Genomic DNA, 20,224 nt, shown 5'->3' with positions numbered 1-20,224 from the left:
GTAGATATCCACAGGAATAAGAAAGTTTTCTCAGTGGGCACAACACTAGTGGAGGGGAACACAATAGCAATTGTGCCACTTTGTTCCTGTTTTTGAAAAGGTAAGCTCCATTGGAGAAAGGTGGGGGCTCCTGATAAAGATCTCTGTTTTATGGTGTGAATTTTGGTGGAGAAGATAAAAATTATGTGTGGTGTGTAAGGAATGCAATATCATAAATCAAGAGAGCTATGAAAGAGGCCTCCAGTTGCACCTTTCGGCAGACAAGAATGTGAACTGAAAGCTTTGCACATCAAACCATGGAATGAGAAGCCATCTTGACAGGCAGGATGCCAAGAATGAGCCTATGTCAGGACACACCTGAGCCAAGAAAATGGTGGGAGAATGTAACATGGATTCTGTGGGAAGGACTTAGCTTGCCCCAAAGCTACCAAGAGCAAATCTTACTGTGCTTTTTAAAAATGAAGTAAGCATAAATGGTATCATTTGTATTCTATGCTAAGACACCAAAAAGGTATGGGGTCTACTATCACTAAGAACAAAACATGGCCACTTGTCAGAAAAACTCTCTTCCCTGGGAAAATAATCTGTTCACCAGGGGCTTCATTACCTACTCTATGGCAGAAATTGAACAAGAAAACTTTTGGAAGGTTTTAATACTCTCCACTTTCCCCTGGAAGTGATGAGTTTTTTCTTAAGCTCACTGTTAAAAATTTTGACACTCTCTTTATGGTCTTGGAGTGACTATGACCCTAAGTGAAGAGAAGAGTGAAAGGTACATGATGCTAGGACCCAGAAATATTGTGGCTTGCCTCCTATCAAGGTGTGTCAGCGTGGGAGAGAGAGCTCAAGGTTGAGCATTCTCTTGAACTGGAATTATGAACTGGAATGACTCTAGGGGAGTAGGTTAGAGGCAAGGTGGGAGGGTAGAGAGAGAAACCTCAGGTTATTCTTATATACTAATTGGCATTATTCTATTAATAGCACCCACCATATATTAAGTTCCTATTAATACCAGGCACTTTGTGTGTCTTTAATATTAATGCTTACAAAAAGAGATAACCTCAGGTATGTTATCTTCATTGTATGGGTGACAAAACTGAGGTTCAGAAACTAAATGGTGAAGTGCAGAGACAATGGCACACAGCCCTTAAGTCTCCAAGATTTTTCCAAGCACAGATCTGCCTGCCTCTGTTAGTTCATTCATCTCAGCAGTGGAGATGTGCATGTTCATACATTGCCTGAGAAGTGTCAACATACAGGAGGTACTAAATGATCCATGCACAGGTTAAATGAATTCCAAGTTCCTAAAGATTGCCTAAGAAAGCAAGCAATTCCTTTTTCTCAGAGGCAAGAGACCTACAGAATACATGTGTAGCCATTCCACAAAAGGCCAACCTACTATATCAGAAGTAGCACATGGCTAGAGCACTGGGCACACTATGTCTCTTATAATGTATCACAATAACTCCTAAAGAGATACTACCTAGTTGGATCAGGTCCATATTTAATACTGAGTAAGAGAAACTCAAGAATCATATGCTCCACGAATTCTGGCCTCTAGGACTCAATCTTACCATGTCTGAGTTTCCCAAGATCTCCCCAGTAGAGCTCTTCAGGAGATTTGTTTCACTGAGGCCTCCTTTGCCACTTCTAAGGGTACCTAGATGCACGTTATCCCTGCCCCTCTGCCTTTCAAATGAAGGCCACACTGAAGAAAGCAGGGGTGGGCTTAAAGAAGCTGACTTTATGGCCCAGAGATTAAAATTCATGATTACAACAGAGAACATGGACCATAAACAGCACCCAGCCCTCCACGGTGCCAGCTAGCCAAGATGGCAGCAATTACTCTTCTCAATGAGAAAACAATGACTAATGCAGAACGGAGTTGCATGGATCCTTTCCAAGGGCAGATGAACAGTATTTTAAGAATAATAAATAAACATAACTATCATATTTTCAATGTCAAGCGTATCCCACAAATAAAGGCAGGCAGTGTCCATGTGTAAAAATAGGCAATCGATGACTACATTTAAGTCCCAAGGCATGTCAGAAACCACTGGTTCCAGAGCTTCTGAAATGTTCACCAATTCCCCACAACACTTAGGATTTTGGCCAAACTTTGTAATAACTTGTACAAAAACAAAATGTTCCAAGAGGTTTGCAGTGGATGAGTTAAAGATATATTTTAATGGTAAACAATTACATTCTTCTGTCATCTGATACTCCCCCCCCCCTGCTTTTTTTTTGGAAACATGCTTTCTGAATTTTCAATAGTTCCTTTGTGAAGGCATCTGTTACTCACATAATTGAAAAGATGTTTGTGCAGTGGCATGCTTGAGAGTACAGTTATTTAATCTTAATGATAAAGCCCCGAGGACAGAAAATCATAAGTAGAAACCTCTTGTTATTTATCAAAAAGAAAAGGGGCTAAGACACCTAATCTATTCTCAAATTTAAATTCATGCTTGATGAAAACTATCAATAAAACATAGGACCTGAAAAGTTTCTTAAGTACTATAGTTAGGTCCAAAGGCAGCAGGGAGGTAGGTTGAAAACAAAAATGAGACAATAAAGGAGCCTTGACAAAGAAAAAACTGCTGTTTGGCAAGATTTTTTTTTTTTTTTTTTTTTTTTAGGTCAAACAAAGAAACTTGCTGCAGTTTTACAGCATGACATACACACTTGATTAGTTTGTGCCTAAGGGTGTTTTTACACTCAACAGTGTAAACTCCAACTTCTATTAATTACAACTCGCATTTAGAGGCGAATTTTAAGAATTTTTAAATAGAGAATTTTTTTTTTTTTCCAAAGGCTGTTGTTTATTTTTTTTTTAAACAGAAACCAGTTTTTCTACTCCAGGGTCTGGCTGGGGTTTTGTTTTTCTTTTTCAAAGTTTCTTGAAATATCCAGGCATTGGAAAGTTATCAGAGCATTTTAGGCATGCTGAGTGATATGGAGTGTGAGGCTCTTCTGTATGAAATTACCTGACTATCCTTTGGGGAGAAATTCTTTACAGATGATAAGAAAATGCTACTCAGTGGAGGGTATGTTGATCTGGTTCAGGTCTCCTGTGAGAAGCAGCTTGTTGGGGTATAGACAGCAGCTGCACAGCCTGGGGCCACCTAAACTCTGAGCCACTTGAATTTGACTTCCTGGGAGGCTGTCTATTGATAAGGGCCAGCAGGTTTTCTACTGGTTCAAGGAAAAGGAACCCAGCACCTGGTGGCAGTGTTGCAGAAGAGGAACAAGAGAGAGGCCACTGGCTAGGACTTCCCTCAACAAGACAGTTGGGAAGGAGGCATACAAGGCCATAGACAAGAGAGTTAAGGAACATCAAGAAGACAGACCACACTGCCTGCCTTTAGAAGTTCAAGACTTAGAAATCTCCTGAGTGCCCCTCCCACTACCACATTTCCTACCTCTTTACAAATATTTTCTAGTGGGAACCTCCCTTTTGGTTTAGATTTCATTTAGTTCATTCAATCCCTCTCTCCTGATGTGTTTGTTCATGATGCTTCACTGGGTGCCTTAGAGAAATTTCAAGGAAGGCCCTTCCCAGCTGCTTCTTTATGGTCCTTGAAATCTGCAACTGAGTTATTTTAGGCAACCTGTGATGATCTATCCTATTCTCTCATTCTATCTTTTTAAGATCCAGTTCAGATTCTAGATCCTCCAGGAAGACTTTTCTTATTTCAGTTGTAAATTCTTTCTTCCTTCCTGGATCTCGATTGAACCTGTTATTTGTATCCATTATGTAACTGTTTTTTTTTAGACCTTAAATATTTAACTCTTGGATGCATATATGGTCTATAAATCAGATCTTGTGATAAGTTAGAAAAATCAGGAGTCACAGTAACTTCGAATTCTAATGATCTGGCAGTGGGGATAGCTGAGAGTGCCATATTGAGGATGCTAAGGCTGAACCTGGGCTTATGGGAAGCAACATCATGTTCCCTTACCAATCTCTGCCATGAGTGCAGTAGCATGGGCATCTCCTCATTGTTGGCCAGTTCCATTCTCAACTCCCTAGTTCTTATATTCTCATTATCCCTGACACTGCTTTTCATAGGGTTGATGTTCAAAAAACACCAATTGGCTCTTGAGGACAGTAGCAAAGGGAAAAAAAATGGCAGTTAAACAAATGGAAAAATCCATCCTACTCAAGAAAAAGAAAGAGGAGGCCAAAAGGAGAGGCTTCTTAACCAATTTCACATCCAATCTTAGGCTTTGCTGATACACTGATACAGCTCCCATCCCAAGAAGTATTATGTCACATCTGGAGTAGCTTGGGGTATTCTGAGTGACACAAATTGGAGCCATCTATATGAGAGCAAGCCAAGCTGGGGAAGTACCATAAATTGTGCTCTGAGACTTGACTGAATGGAATGAGAACACTTAGAATGAGAAGAGAGCTTTGCCAGGCGTCTGGAAGCCCATCACTGAGAAAAGGGAGCACACAACAGATTGGCCCCAAAAGGCAAGGCAGGGTCAATGGGAAGCCACAGAAGGCTCCGTGTGTGGAAGAGTGGAAACAAAGCACCTTCCACTGTGCCACTTCCTCCTCAGTCTCCCACTGCAGGTGCTTAGCAGAGTCTGCAGAGCCTAGGGCAAAGCACAGTTCATTCCTATGCAGCTTAGCAAACTGTGGACTATATTCTGCCCAAGGGAATGGTTGGTTTATTTTATGTAAAAAAAAAAAAAAAAAAATCAGGAATACTGGAGCCAATATTTGTAAAGTCACATGATTTCACCTACAAATGATCTTGAAAAGATGGACGGTCAGGAAGCACAGAGATTACATCTGACTATGGCAATGGTGTTGGCTTCTCCCACTGGGCCTCTCTGGCCCAGACTGTGAAGGTGCTTTTCTTTCAAATAATCTTCTGCTATTCTACCTTGCCTCTGCTCACGTCTATGCCCTTTGCCCCGGTAAGCATCTGAGTTGGTGACAATGGCATGGAACAGTGCTTCTCCAATGATCGGAGAAGAATGATCTTCTAGATTTCCCATCTGATATTTTTAAAAAATACCATAAAAATGAGTTACTAGAAGAATGAAATTTAAAATGAGACACACGAGGCTTGGGAGGCTGAGACGGGAGAATCACAAGTTCAAAGCCAGCCTCAGCAAAAGTGAGGCACTAAGCAATTCAGTGAGACCCTGTCTCTAAATAAAATACAAAGTAGGGCTGGGGATGTAGCTCAGTGTCTGAGTGCCCCCAAGTTCAATCCTCAATAGCTATCGCTCCCAAAATAAAGCCACACAAAACACAAGCCCCGGTTTATAATTACATTCAACAGACATAAAATTACATTCAACAGACATAAAATTATTCTGGCAAATTTCAGGAAAAGTGTTATCAAAGCTTATTTGCAGTCGTGCTTACTATTTTCTTTATGGACTTGTAGCAAGCAATTCATGGATGGGCTAGAAAACCTCATTTTAGTAGCAGTGGTCTTAGCAGGGTGGGTACTAAGGGAACTTTCAAATATAAAATTCTGAGGTCCTGACTGGGACTTTCTCAATTCTGTATTTATTAGCTTCAAGGATGTCAAAATGAGCAAGAACTCATGGAATTGTGTCCTGAACATGAACGGAACTGTAACTCACCTTGACTTCCTTTGGCTTGCTGCCATGGCATGATTAGCTGAGTTCCTTAGAAACTGACAGATTTTTGGTCTTTATTCTAAAGCACATGCTCATCTTACTCAGAGCATGAAGCCTCCCCTACCCTGCCTACCACCTTTAGCAAAAACAAGGCAGACCCTCCAGCTGTCTGTCACTCGGTTTCTGCCCAAGTGCATCTGGCTAGGGCACAATTCACCCCAAGACACTAAGAAGGAAGCTGCGTCAGGCATGCAGAGTGACAGTCTTGTCCAAGAAATGCTTATGGGAAAAGCAGAAGGTTAGAATTTGAAATTGGGCATTACGTATGCAAGAAGATGAAGCGTAATTGCTCATTTCCCTCACAAACAAATACATTTGTTTATGATTTTGATTTTCTAAATACTCAGAAAAGCACATCACAGAGTACTTTTGCCTTAATGCTCCTTTTAAAATCCCTAATAACTACTTCATGTGCTCTACAGAAACAGACCATGTAATTTATTCAGGAAAATTAAAACCAGTAATCTGGTATTCTGTGTAAAGATTTTTTTTCCCCTTGCTTGTGCTTCAAAAACATTTAAAAGAAAAAGAGAGAGGGAGAGAAAGAAAGAAATCTGCATGTGAAAACAAAGCCTTTAAAGTGCATTACCATTCCAGAAAAATCAAGCTAAAATTCCATAAATGTAGCCATTTTCCTTTTGGTTTCCTTTACTGATAAAATGATTTGGGATGTCTTAGGTAAAGAGTTGGACAAAAAGAAAATGTTCCACTTAGAAGGGATCTGTGCCTAGGAGGATGTGGGCATTTTTCTTTGCGCTATAATCTATAGTAACTTTATCTATAAATCCTGAGCAAGAAATGTCCAGAATAACCACATTTCATAAGCTTTGCTGAGTTTGAGACATCTACATAGCAACAGCCTTGCGATGGGAACACATTAATGCTTTTTATATTGGTAATCATCTGTAACATGAGCAATTAAGTACAGTACTAATGGACTATGGCCAGGAGCCTGGTACTAATATTAAAAACTGACAGAGATGAATAGGTTTGGAAGCAAAACCAGGCTGACAAAGACATTTTTATGAAGTGCTTGGACCTATTTGATTTAAACCAATCAGAGGCAAGTTTGGACGAGTCGGGCCTTCAGCGACAATGATGCATTCACAGGCATTGTACCATTTCTGCTGTGCCTTAAATAAAAACACCCATTGATTCTTTTCAACAGCCCGCACTTTCATGATTACACTCATTAATAAACCAAAAGTGCCCAACTAATATACAAGTAACATTTACTGAGGAACTGGCTACTTTTTTCTTGTAGTAAAATGAAAACATTTACTGGAATCATGAACCACACTGCATGAAAAATACATCAGTGGATAATGCATAGTGGATCCCTCGCCCCTTTCTCATCTTCTAGGAAAGCAAAGCTGGTGGGAGGGGACTAGGTAAAGGAGCAAGTCTCCATAATAGGAAGGAAAAGAAGGAGAAACCAGCAGGTAGGGATTCCAAATATTCTGAGATGGTTTTGGAAGGCTGTAAGAATTTCAAAGGGCATCTCCAGATTAGACATGTGCCTGCAAAGTCCTAACCCTTCTCAAGGAGCCTTCATAAAAACAGTGGCCCTTCACCAATCTAGTCATCTCTGTCTTATCTGTGTTTGTGCAGCCTGTGACTAGCAAGAATGATGAAATCCACCCTCATCATGCAGCATTAGCCATGAGTATAGTCACTTCTTTGATCTGTCTCTGTACAGATCTGAGTCTCCTCTGCCTTTCTCTGGTAGAATAAAATAAATAGAAGATGCCCCAGCTTCTTAGCCCCACCACACATGTAGGATTATAGGTGATTGCTTAAAGATGGTGATTGGTTCAAGAATGAGCATGGTACTGCAAATGCAGTCTTGAATTTTTGAAAAATAAATCAATGATCTTCAAATATTGGCGGTTGGCTATTATTAATTAGTAATTATTTATGGCACCCCCCTTGCATCTGATTACAAGATCACAAAAGAAATGTAGAAAAAACACTAAGAGCTTGCTAATTGCCTGATGAGCTGTGCAGAGCTGTCCCTGTTGAGGTTTCAACTTGACAATTGGATTATTGTCTCTCAACTATAAGTTCACCGTGCTGTACTCGACTAGGTTATATTTGGAGAGGAACTTTTAAATGCCATCTCCCTTTTGTCAGCTGTCTTCTTGTGATAGTTCTGCAAATAGGGGGCTCTGGGATACATGAGGAAGGGATAAGGGACCCCTTTCTTTCTTTTTTGCTTGCTTTTCATATGAGCACCGTACCAACAGTGTTTCACATCAACACCAGCTTAAGAAATTCCATATGGTAAGTTCTCCTTATTGAAAGTCTAGAGTGGTTTCCATTTTTCTTCCTGCACCCTGACTGATACACTGACCACACAAATTCTAGATTTGGAAAAAATAACGTGGCTCTTCAAAAACTTTAATCCAGTGGGAAACAAACCTTTATGAATTATCCAGTCCGACCCCAAGAATAATGAAAAGAACTTTTTTTAAACCCTGATAATGTTTGGTAAGGGTTAGAGTTTGTGGTATGTCTACTAGAATTTTCCAATTTGACTGATTGAAGGTTTTGGGAAATCTGCTACTTCAAGAAGAGGTAAATCATGAATCAAAGTGCATCACCTTCAAAAGAAAATATCTTGGCATTTCATTTAAGACTGGGTTATTTTTAGACATAATTTCTCAAGTGAATTACACACACACACACACAAACACACACCCCACTATTGGATTCAATCCTTCTCTCTATCCCAAACATTATGTACTTATTTTCCGACCATGTGATGTTTTGTAATTCATTGGATTAGTGTGTGCACTCTTCAACTACACTGAGCTAGCTCACAGCTTTTTCTAATTTCATTTGTTATTTGGTCCTTTAAGTTTAATGGTTCAAGTGTTGGGGACATTTGCACATGAAGGAAAGGGACATTCACTCTCAGAAGTGAAGCTATTTGAAAGCAGAGACAATATTTCTAACAAAAATGATATAATTAAAACCTTGATTCACAAGTCAAAAACCAAGTAGACTATGGTATCCTTGGATGTTATTTATAGAACAGACACCTGAGGAGATATGGTGCATTAGAGGTGTACCTTTTAGGTACAATGAGGATGTGCAGGGCTTTTGTATTAAATACTGAGAAAAATAATATATTTTTTAAATCGATGCATTATATTGAAAAACAACACTATGAAGAGCAGCCATTTGAAAGTCTACTGTCAATTTTTAAAAATCCTTCTGGATTCTAACATTGCCAAGGCAAGCTCTTGGGAATACTTTGTGGAAAATTTTCATGAGGTACTAAACCCAACTCAATTTACTTCGATTATTCCTACAAAAGCATTCTAACTTTTGTTGAATGGCCATACTAAAAGAGGCTCCAGGATAAATTCAGTACAGGTGAAAGTACAACTGAACTTAAAGGAAACATGACTAAGAACTGGTGTGTTAAATGGCATCACCTGAGAATGCCCATATATAATCCAAAAGTGAATATCACTGATATTCCATTCAAACTGGACTGAAGTGGGAATTGTAACCAACTCTAAGAAGAACATCCAGTAAATTTAGTAGCTGCTTTATCTTTCAAAATAGCAAGTGAACTGGTCTTTTTATTCAGATTAAGATTGCATGCATAGCCACTATTAAAACACACACACACACAGACACACACACACACACACACACACACACACACACACACACACCCCTACTACCAAGATCTAAATTTGAAAGCAGGTTGTTCACTCCATCAATGCACTTCTTCTGGGAAGTGCCAATTTTAAGAAAGTTGGTACAAAATAAATCAATGGAGCTTGAAGCACAGAACAGGATAATGCACAAATTTGCAAACCCGCCATCAACATTGTAGGTAACTCAGTTCTAACACAAAGGGGAAAGACTCTTGCAGACACAACCTACAGGAGGCTACTAACTCCTGCATTGCTTCCTGGTTGCATTATCACCACCCTTCTGAAACAGGCAGAAATTGTTAGAAAACTAAGTTGCATGGAGTTTGGCAAGAAGATTTCTTGGGACAAAGACAAAGCCATAGAAGAAAAAAAAAATATTAAGATGGGAAAAAACAACAGACCTTCTCTGAGACCAGTGCAGTTATCCTAAGAACACTTACTTTTTAATGTTAATTCAGTTACATAGCAACATCATAGTAACACTGCAGATTTTTTTTTCCAGAAGTGCAAATATTTCATGGTAAATGACCCCCCAGAAACATCCTGAGTAATCTATGCTTGTAAAGGGAGAAGAAGGCATTGCCAGACAGGTGGTCACAAGACAAAACCTAACTAAAAGAATATCTCATTTTAACTCCAGAGAAAGCCATGTTCTCTAAAAATCACAGGGCAAGATGCAAAGAAAAGGCCATAGGGATATTTACGGTTTCCTAAAAGGTCCTTTAGACTTTCTCCGTCTTATCTTTGACCAGAGCTTCTTCCAATGAACACACTTTTAATTTTGCAAAGACTTTCCAAGAAATGGTTCCTTACCTTTCATAATGTCTGCGGGTGCAAGTGGCAGCGCTGGTGCTCCCAGGATTACCGCCTAATTCATCATAAATATGTTTCCACTGACGGCGGGCTGTTATCTGAAAAAATGGCAATGAGAAATTCAATCTAGCACCATCGGCGAGTCACAGTGCCAGGCTTCAATACATATGTAACAGTCAGAATAGAACAGACTGTTCTGGAAACCCAGAAACAGAGAAGTCCAAGTGAATATATGGGGAGACTTGTGGTTTTATAGCAAGATCTTACTTTACAATAAAAATGGCTCTATATTTTTGTCACCCACGTGCATTTTCATCTAAGGCATCTCCCTGGCTATTTATGTAGTTGTTTGTTCCCCTCCTGTGATAAATCATCAAAATAAAGTCACATTTCCACTAAACTTTATCTTAGTTCATCAGCTTAAGAATCAAAATTAATACTGGTTGCCTAAGGCTGGTGAAGGCAGGTGGCCAGGTTCACAGGTTAAAAAAAGAAAGGATTTTTTTACTAAACATGCTTTTGTATCTTCTGATTTTTGAACCATGTGATATGCTACCTACTTTAAAATATAAATAAAATTACTATGTAGATTAAATAAAATGATCAAATCGGTTGAGGAATTTACAGTCATCTCAGGCTATATTTTTATGCCAGCTCTTCTAACCACCAAAACAAAACCAAAATCTGAAACTGTATATGTCACAAGCTGTTTATTTTTATTCACTTAGGTCAGGAGTATGGGATATTGATCAAATCCTATGTAAACTAACATATTCCAAAGTTAGAATGCTCACTATGTGTATTATTGAGTTGGGTGAATAAAACAAACAGCTTGAAATATACTGATATACTGAACTGCACACTGTGGTCTTGTTGTTTTTTTTTTTTGAATTTTACTTTTGTACATAAATTAAGATTTTTAACAAAATAACAGATGCAAGATCTGGCAAATGATTATTTTGGGGAAACCACGTCACTTACTACATCCAAGCAAGTGTAGTGTTTCCTTGAAAGTAGGAAGACAGGGCAAGTTTTGAGGTCCTAGTGAACATTTCAAAACAGGGTTACAGGAAAACTGTGCTACTGGAATATGTAGGGGACAGATGCAAAGGTGCCAGTGGCATTTAGTACAATCAGGGCAGGAGTTTTTTGTTTTTTTTTTTTAAATACCCAAGGAGAGTTCTCAGCACCAGCAGAGTTCACCAAGGGGCAAAAGGCAGCAGTGGAGCTGGGGGGATCTCAATTTGCAACTGGGACTCTGTAATTGCAGTTGAAGGAGAAGAGTGGGGAGATGTTACAGGGTAAATAGTACCTTTTCCATTTCAAATAAAAAAGAACCCTTTCATTTCCATAATCTCTTCTCAACCGATCCAAGCAGGATCTCAAAGACAAGGTTAGTTTTTCATTCTTCAATTTCCCAAAAAGCATTCTCAAACCAATGTGTTCCAACTGTTCTCATTAAACAGAACCATATCTTACATCTATTAGCACAGACAACTGAAAATAAAATCCTCCATATTATGGTTTAGTTAATTGTTTTCAAAACCCCCTTTAAAACACCTAATATATATATATATATATATATTTTGAAAATCATTATATACTGAATCATAATCTCCCTCCAATCTTTCAATGATACAATCTTGGGCTGATCTATTCTAGAGCCATCCATCAAGGAAGAAGATGATCTCCTCCCAGGTGTTTACACTATCCCTCAAAGCCCTGAGAATACTGAGATCCCTTGAAATACACCTCTAGCATCTCATCCCTCACAAGAGGTGAGGGCCAGGAAAGCACAGCAGGGCCAGAGAGCAGCCTAGGTGTGTCTGTGTCCCTGCAATCACCTGAGAAGAAACCTTCACTTCATTCTTATATTTCTTATATACAGCACTTTATATGGTGTAAAAGATTCTTGCTTTCTATCATTTAATCTTCTCTTAGCCTATGAGATAGGTGGTTGGAATCTCCTTCACAGATAAAGACGATGAGACTCAGGGCTTGCATAACTTGCCCAAGGACACACAGCAGCACAGTGACAAAATCCAGACTCATGTGGTTGGTTGTCTCATAGTCCCAAGAGAAGACTCAAATTTATTTCTAAAACATCAAAGAAGCCTCACCAGAATGACCTGATGAACAGCCCACTCTTGTGGTAATGTGGTAACGCAGGGCTCTGGGGCCTTTTCCATAAAATGCAGCAGATGACTATGGAAAACACAACTTTTACTATCGGTTCTCAACATTTAGAGCTTTTGGTTTTCCTCTGTGGGGAAATACCGCTAACAGGTCAGCATGAGTCAAAAGGTGCACTGTCAACTGTGAAGACAAACTATGGTTCCTTCTACTGTGACTAATTATGTCTCCAGTTAGGATAAGAGGGTCTGTATTATGATCACTGAGACCCAGAGATGTTCCAATTATATGAGAATCTTTCCACTTGCCCATTCATTCATTCACCGACAATTTACCAAATATCTTCCATTTTTTAGGTCTTATGTTAGTAGTTGGGTGCAATAATGAAAAACAGACCCGACACTGGAGGTGACTACATTCTAGTTGGGGATACCAAAAACAAACTAAGGAATATACAAACAAAATAACACAGGTCGTGAAAAAGATGACAAACAAGAGAACCCACTGCTCACAGGGACATTAAATGCATTTGCACACTGGCCTTGTCTCCTTCCCACAATATACCATTTAGACAAGGAATTACCCTACCAGACTCTTGCTATCATAAAAATGACAAGCCTGCTTTAAGAATAAATAAAGAATCATTGAAAGGGAGAAAAGGAGACCTCACGCTAGGTTTGAAAACATGGCAGCTTGAAGTGGCACTGTGTGTTAATAAGCCATGTTCAGCCAGCTCGGGGTCTCTGTTAGCCCCCTGGCTAACAGGTTCTGGTGTTTCAATACAGTTTTTAGGAGGGAGGCTTCATCTGGAGCGAAGACAGGGCTAAATCTTGGAGAAAGTGGTCTTTTTGCTCACTGAATTCCAGTGGACAGCCTGTGTGAATCAGACCATTTTGAGATATTTTCTTTCCACAGCAAAGTCATAAAATGTGCCCTTCCCAACAGCTAAATGCTTTTTAAGCACACAGTTCTCTTGAGCACACCGATCTCTCTTTTTTTTTTTTCCTTTTTGTGTCTCCCAGTGTACTCTCTATTCAAGCAATGACCATGGTCTCTAAAGTAAGAAATGTCTAAACTCCTTCCACTGTCCAAACCCACCAGGAATCTCAAAAAACAATAAGGAGAGGGGAAAGGGCAGGAGACTCTCCCGACCCATCCCTTAACCTCCCATAAATCGGCCATCGACCCTAATTATGAATTTGCTTGGGGTTTTTATTCTGTTGTCCAATGTCTTCTCTGGGGGTGCATTAGCTTTAAAAACCCACCTGGGGTAAAACCAATGTCTGTCTCTTGCTATCTAGCCCCCAACCCCAGCCAGCTGGGAAATCTGATCGAGGCTAGTTTGATCAATTCTCTCACCAAACTTCAGGCCTCCTGGTTATTTTACGTTTCAATCTGATCTTTTATTATATTAAGTTCTTAAGAGAATGTCTAGCTTTTCATTTCCAAAAGAAAATGGCCAAATTCATCCAAGCAGTTATTTCTCTTGGATTATGCTCCCCCCATCCTTCTTTCAAGGTCTTCACTTGGATGACAGGGATTCCTGACATCACCATCTACTGTTGCTTCCTATTTTAGGGGACCCTGTTGGGTTACAGAGAGGTTACAAAGAGGTGTGGAGGAGGATGGAAGGTAGAGGGTGAGGAGACCACGGAAAAAAGGGATGTTTCACTAGGTCCAGTGGCACACACCTATAATCCCAGAGGCTTGGAGAGCTGAAGCAGGATTGCAAGTTCAAAGCCAGCCTCAGCAACTCAGCAAGGCCCTAAGGAACTAAGTGAGACCCTGTCTCTAAATAAAATATTAAAAAGGGCTGGGGATGTGGCTCAGTGGTTAAGTGCTTCTGGATTCAATCCCTGCTACCAAAAAAAAAAAAAAAAAAAAAAAGAATGTTACTGCTTTCAAGGGTTCATAATTTAGCAAGAAGCATAATTCCACACAATTAACCACAAGCAGGATGAAAAACTGAGCAGACCACGCCCAGGTAAAATAAACCAATCTGGGTTCACGTGACTCTAATCTCACTTTGAAGACACTTGAAAGTTACTTCTTTTCCTAGTGTAGGCAGGATCTAGGGAACTCTATGAAAAGCACTCCATGACTATTATGTTCATAAAATTTTCACTGCTTATAAATGTAGTGGTTTTCATACTGGTTCTTAGAACACAGGTGGTGTTTTAAAGGTGGCCTGAAACTAACTCTCCACACTGCTGATCCTGGTCAAGAGCAGGTCTAATGAATGGGAAGAAGCTATTCCTTCCACAATTTTATTTGATGAAAATATTCTGCCACTTAAAAAAAAATTGTAGACAACTACTATGTTAACCCAAGACTCTTGGAGCCTTGATTTCTCTCTTTGAAGATTTGGGAAGGAAATAATGCTGATATTTTTGTGGCCCGGTGAGGAAACAGCAATCAGAAATCATCTGGACTCCAGCTCTTCTAATGGTTTGAGAATGCATAGGAAATATGAAGTCAAAGGAGCTTGCACACAGTGTTGCCCAGGCTGCTCTGAGAAACAGTCTCTTTCTCAGGACACCTTGAGAGCAAACTGAATTCAAGGAAGATGACTTTTTTTTCCTGGTAGTACTCCAGGAACTGGAGCCTTTCAAAACTACATGACATCATCTTTGGCCTCGAGAACTCTGTATTAAGCCAGAGGCTTTGTCTGTCCAGAAAACTAAGGTTAGATTCAGAGGATGTCTTGAAAATGATGTCAAAGCCAGAATTTGATGTCAAAGCCTAATCCTTCCAGCAAGAAGACAAGTGACTTCTTCCAGATGAAAAATCATGGTCCTGTCTCACTGGTGGGAAGCAAAGAGGCTGTTCACCAACACTCTAAGAAGGTACCACCAAGTGTCACCCCCCCGCCTCCAGGGTAAGATTTCTTCAATACCCATTTCCCTACTCTATCTTCGCTCCAAGTATTGTGTCTGGCTTGCCATCAAATGGTTAGCAAAATGGAAATTGCTTTAGCAAACCACTCTCCATATGCTGCATCCTGGTAATATCCCAAGCTACTCTTCCAGCATTAACTGCTTCCCCAGACACTGAGGTGAAGGTTTCTATAGCTCGCCAGTTCTGCCTCTTCAATTGTAGGTGATCCATTCTCTAATGTTTGGGAGGAAAAGGTGGATAGATGACTGCAGAGGAAGAATCCTCACTGCCAACCAATCAAAATGCCAGAATATTGTTTTTTAGAAAATCAAATCTGTTCGATGCATTTCTGATCTCTAAACCTAAAAATGAAGTGACACTTTATACATTTCCAGCAAAAGCAGAGGAGGCTAGGGGATTGTATATAGTCATTAGTCAAATGCCATAAAGGCTTAAAATAAAACTTCTGTTCCTCTTCTTTTTTTTTAATTCAATTTGAGGGTTGTGAAGGACTGAAATGAAATAATCCATAATCCACAATTCAAACCAGAAGGTTTGGAATAGTTTATAACCACAAACAAAAACAAGCCAATTAAGATGGCCTCTTTTTATAACCAGAAGGAATTCCAGAAAGATGTCTTTATCCAATCACAAGTTAACAGCAGAAGTAATACATCTACAAATTTTAAACTTGCACTTTGTGATTATTACTGAATATTTACACTATCAAGATTTCTTGACCCATCTCCTAAATTCATATGCTTTCCCCAAGAATCAGGCAAAAAAAAAAAAAAATCTCAGCTAGTAACTCATCCATCTGGTAAAGCTCAAGTTTGAATGGACTGAAAGATGGTGTTAACAAAAGCAAGTTATTAGACCCTCTTTCCAAGACATGGCCCCAAACATGTAGAAAACATTTTAGATACATAAGGAACTGCTAGGAATGGAAGGCACAAGGAATGGTCATTTATGAATGTCTTTCCTCTCAGTGATGCCATGGAGGTTGTGACCATTGTGCTCAAAATTCTCAGCAAGTCAGAGACTGAAGAATGACACGATGACACCATGCAATTCATTTCATCTTCCTGTGACCCAGCGTCCTCATTTGTAAAATGAGGATATGAACTAGAACAGAGCAAGAAGCCTTTTTTGCACAATTGTCAGTTCAAGAAAGATACATAACATGAGAGTGCTACACCTTCCCTTATTCAGAGTGCAATGGCTCTAAGTTGAACTTTGACTACCACTTTACAGAATGGAAAAATACTCATCTGAAACTTGGTGCTGCTCCTGAGCTGTGGAAATGTTAATATTTTAGCATGTTTACATGTATAAAGTCAAATGTCTAATCTTTGATATTTAGCTTAGATTGGGGTCCCATTTTGAAGCTAGGTGCTGTGGAAGATTCTCAGACTCTGCATATTATTGTACATTTCCTAGACTGACTTCAAAATTAAGTTTTCTGAGATTTTTTACTAGTCAAAAACATGCCAATAGGTTGGGGTTGTGGCTCAGTGGTACAGTTCTTGCCTAGCATGTGTGAGGCACTGGGTTTGATCCCCAGCACCACATAAAAAAAAAAAAAAAACTAAGTAAACAAAATAAAGTTATTGTGTCCACATACAACATAAAATATTAAAAAAATATATGCCAAGATGTCTGTAATCCTGGTGGGTTGGGAGGCTGAGGCAGGAGGATCTCAAGTTCAAAGACAGCATCATCAACTTAGCAAGACCCTAAGCAACTTAGAGAGACCCTGGTCAAAAAATAAAATAAATAAATACATAAAATAAAAATGAAAAAGAAAGTAAAAAGGGCAGCAGATGTGGCTCAGTGGTTAAGCACTTCTGGGTTCAATCTGCAATAACAAAACAAATAAACAAAACAAAAGCCAACCAACCAAACAAAAAATGCCAAGAGAAAACTATATTCTATACATAGAAGTTATGGAAGCTTAGATGTAGGATGGCAGTATTGAATTTACATGCCTATAGGGCTAACAGGTAGCATGAAGCATCAATGAAGGAAGGAAACTGGAAAGGAAATAGGGAGGAATTTATTTAAAAAATTTTGTTCATTGCTGGGCATGGCAGTGCTTTCCTGTAATCCCAGTGGCTCAGGAGGCTGAGGCAGGAGGATCACAGGTTCGAAGACAGCCCCAGCAATTTAGTGAGACCCTGAGCAACTTATTGAGACCCTGTCTCAAGATATAAAATTAAAAAGGGGCTGTGGATGTGGCTCAGTACCAAACAAACAAAACTGTTCATAACCAGCCAGAGGGAAGATACCAATCTGTAATCTGGACTTCTATCTTCTCCCACCTCAATCAAGGGGATCAGACTAGGTCATCTCCCAATATGCAAATTGGCATAAGGATCATCTAAGATGAAGGCAACTGAGAATCAACAGATGCAAGAAGACCTCTCTGCCCTTCCTTTATCAGCCTAAAAGCAGCATAAATTTCCACTTGTGAAAGTGAGCTCCCCACCCCCCTGCCGCCCACAGAGAGAAGAGCTACTCTTATCACCAGAGATGGGAGGTGGCAACCCTCTATGCTCCCCACTTTCCACAGTCCACTGAGTAACTCTAGGTTGTCATTGCCACTATCATTTAATTCATTCTCACTTTCTGGAAAGCCATGACTGTTTATCTCTAAATCTCTTTCATCCCCCCCTCCACCACCACCAATCTGCTCAAATGTCATCAGAGCCATCAAGCCCTCCTTCCCCAGCCCCACAGGGGAACTGCTTTACCTCTACAGAGTACTGATCTTTTTCCACCTCTTCTTTTATTTACTGTTTCTTATGAATGGTAACTTAAGGACGAGAACCATAGGCCTAGATATTTTGTTTTTCCCACAGTGTCTAATACAAGCCTTGTACACACCAAGTATTCTGTAAATATGTGATCAAGTGATCTGCTGATCCTACAGTCATTCATTCATTCAACGAAAGAATAAATATTATTTGTTGAAAGATTCCACAAATGCCCTGAAACTTATCAGAAGTTTCTTCTGTACATTCTACACCAACTTGCTGTCTCATGGGGGAAAAAAAAAATATCTTTGTAAAGATACAGAAGATACAAAAGCAGGAAAAATTGATTCTGTGAAATGTTCTGGCACTCTTCCTATCAGTGAATAACAAAAAGTTCCTGAGTTTTCTTTTTAAAGACATTTCATAATGTTGTGCAATATCATGTAACTATGTGCAATCACGGTTCATAAAAATGTGCTCTCTTATTCTTAATATTTAGATTTAGACTTAAAAGTCTAGGCTGTGAGGTTGACTACTAAGTTATCATCATTTTCACATGGATGAAAGCTATAATTAAGATTTTGGAAAACTATGAGCTACAGTGACAAGGAATCTATATTCTGGTCCTATCAATAGACTCAATCAAGTGAAAATTATTGCATTTATTTTTACACAGGGTACTTGGTAAAACAAATATTTCAAGTAAATTCAAGTGTATGAAATCCACATTTTACATACAGTTCATGTGAGTATTGTATTTCCTTATAAACCACACATTTACCCTGTATATCAAATAAATATTTTACATATACATATAATCATATCAAAGAATTTCTAGTCAGGGTTCATAGCAGATATCTCTATAGTAAATACCAGGTTATCTGAATCACATAATGTTTGCCATCTTTTCCCATCCCAAGCCTCCAACATCAAAACATGATATTAGTTTATGGAACAATATGCTTTATCTGGCAAGAAACACTGGTTGTTGTGTTTGGGCTAAAATAAATTTCATTTTCTTGACTCTGTCTCTTACTGTCATTTTCCTATGGTACAGAGATATTCCAGATTACTTCTTAAGGAAAGAAAAAATAATTTCTTACTCAATTGCAGAAGAAATGGCACAACTTAATCTGATCATTGTGTGGAGGAGAAAATATTTCCAGTGACGACATCTTCCTATGTCAATTGATTTTATTACAGATGTCATCTCTGTGTGCTATATTAATGCAGCTCTTTTTTCTTATTTCAAGATCTTAATCTTAGTTTGTTGCTCTAACATTTTATTGGTTCAGAATACATGCTGTAAAAATCCGTGGCCATCAAATTTTCCCGTGGGCTAAAAATAACCCATTCCTGTCAGTTGGAATTAGCTGATAAAGAGTGTCAGAGCCTGTTCTGAATAAGTTTGATAACTTCCTGTTTATGCAGCACTGACCCTTGTCTAATAAAGCTTCTTTGCCCTAGAACGAAAGGAGATTCTGCTGCATTCTATTCCTTAATGGCCAATCCTGATTACTTTTGAAAGCCTTTAATACATTTCCCATATTAGACATGAACAGATGTCAGGTATGTTGCCAAGGGAAATTTCTTTTATGCAATCTTGGCTTGTTGTACAATAATAGCCCTTTCTCAACATGGGAAAAAATTACAGACCCAACTAATTTCCCTGACAGGGGAGAGTTACATATGTTTTCCACTTGTAGTTTTTACGACAAGTTTACAATTTTGCCAAACCTGGAACTAATTGGGACTGTTTCCAAAAGCAGCCCAATAAACCCCCAAAAGTGTAGAGCCATTTGAAAAGGCAGTCAATGATGGTTTGCTTTTGCATTTTCTCCATTTTGGCCAAAGAGAGGGGGAAAGTTAGATTGCAAAATTATTTCATTTAAGTTGCTTAAACACTTACTGTTTCATATCCTCCCAGTTTTTGAGCAGCTTGAAACATAGTCCAAAGGTTAACTGTTAGAGGGACAATAAGTATTTAGATAAGCATTGCATTAACATAATTCCAAGAAATGTCAATTAAAACATTTTGTTTTGTTTTTCAATGAGAAAGAGAAAAAAAAAAAAGAAATACTAATGTACCCCAGAGAGCTAAATTCTTAGGAAATATTTTGCCAAAGGGCATTCAACAACAGAATCTATTATACCACTTAAAATATTTCTTAAGAAACAGTCAAAAAACTACAGAGAGGTTCTGGTTTCAGGATAAAGAACAACACAATTTTAGTTCTGTTGCCATCAGTAGAGGAAAAAAAAAAGAAAAGCTGAATTAGAGTGACCTTGGGAAAATGTTCCAGG

The 20,224-nt window shown here is 39.0% G+C and overlaps 1 protein-coding gene across 2 annotated transcripts in view; it reads right to left on the bottom strand.

Annotated features, from left to right (window-relative positions):
• Window positions 1–20,224, bottom strand: part of Arid5b (AT-rich interaction domain 5B) — a 175,725-nt gene that overhangs the window by 11,386 nt on the left and 144,115 nt on the right. For both annotated transcript variants that reach the window (XM_077798454.1, XM_026393720.2), the window contains 2 exons: window positions 19,830–19,882; window positions 10,155–10,252 (listed from right to left, as the gene is read on the bottom strand). In XM_077798454.1, coding sequence (XP_077654580.1) covers window positions 10,155–10,252; window positions 19,830–19,882 — 151 coding nt within the window. The remainder of the gene's footprint in view (window positions 1–10,154; window positions 10,253–19,829; window positions 19,883–20,224) is intronic.

The sequence above is a fragment of the Urocitellus parryii genome, chromosome 5, assembly GCF_045843805.1.
Source record: "Urocitellus parryii isolate mUroPar1 chromosome 5, mUroPar1.hap1, whole genome shotgun sequence".
Lineage (NCBI taxonomy): Eukaryota > Metazoa > Chordata > Mammalia > Rodentia > Sciuridae > Urocitellus > Urocitellus parryii.
The sequence above is the reverse complement of the archived record's forward strand: the minus strand, read 5'-3'. Positions and strand labels throughout refer to the sequence as shown.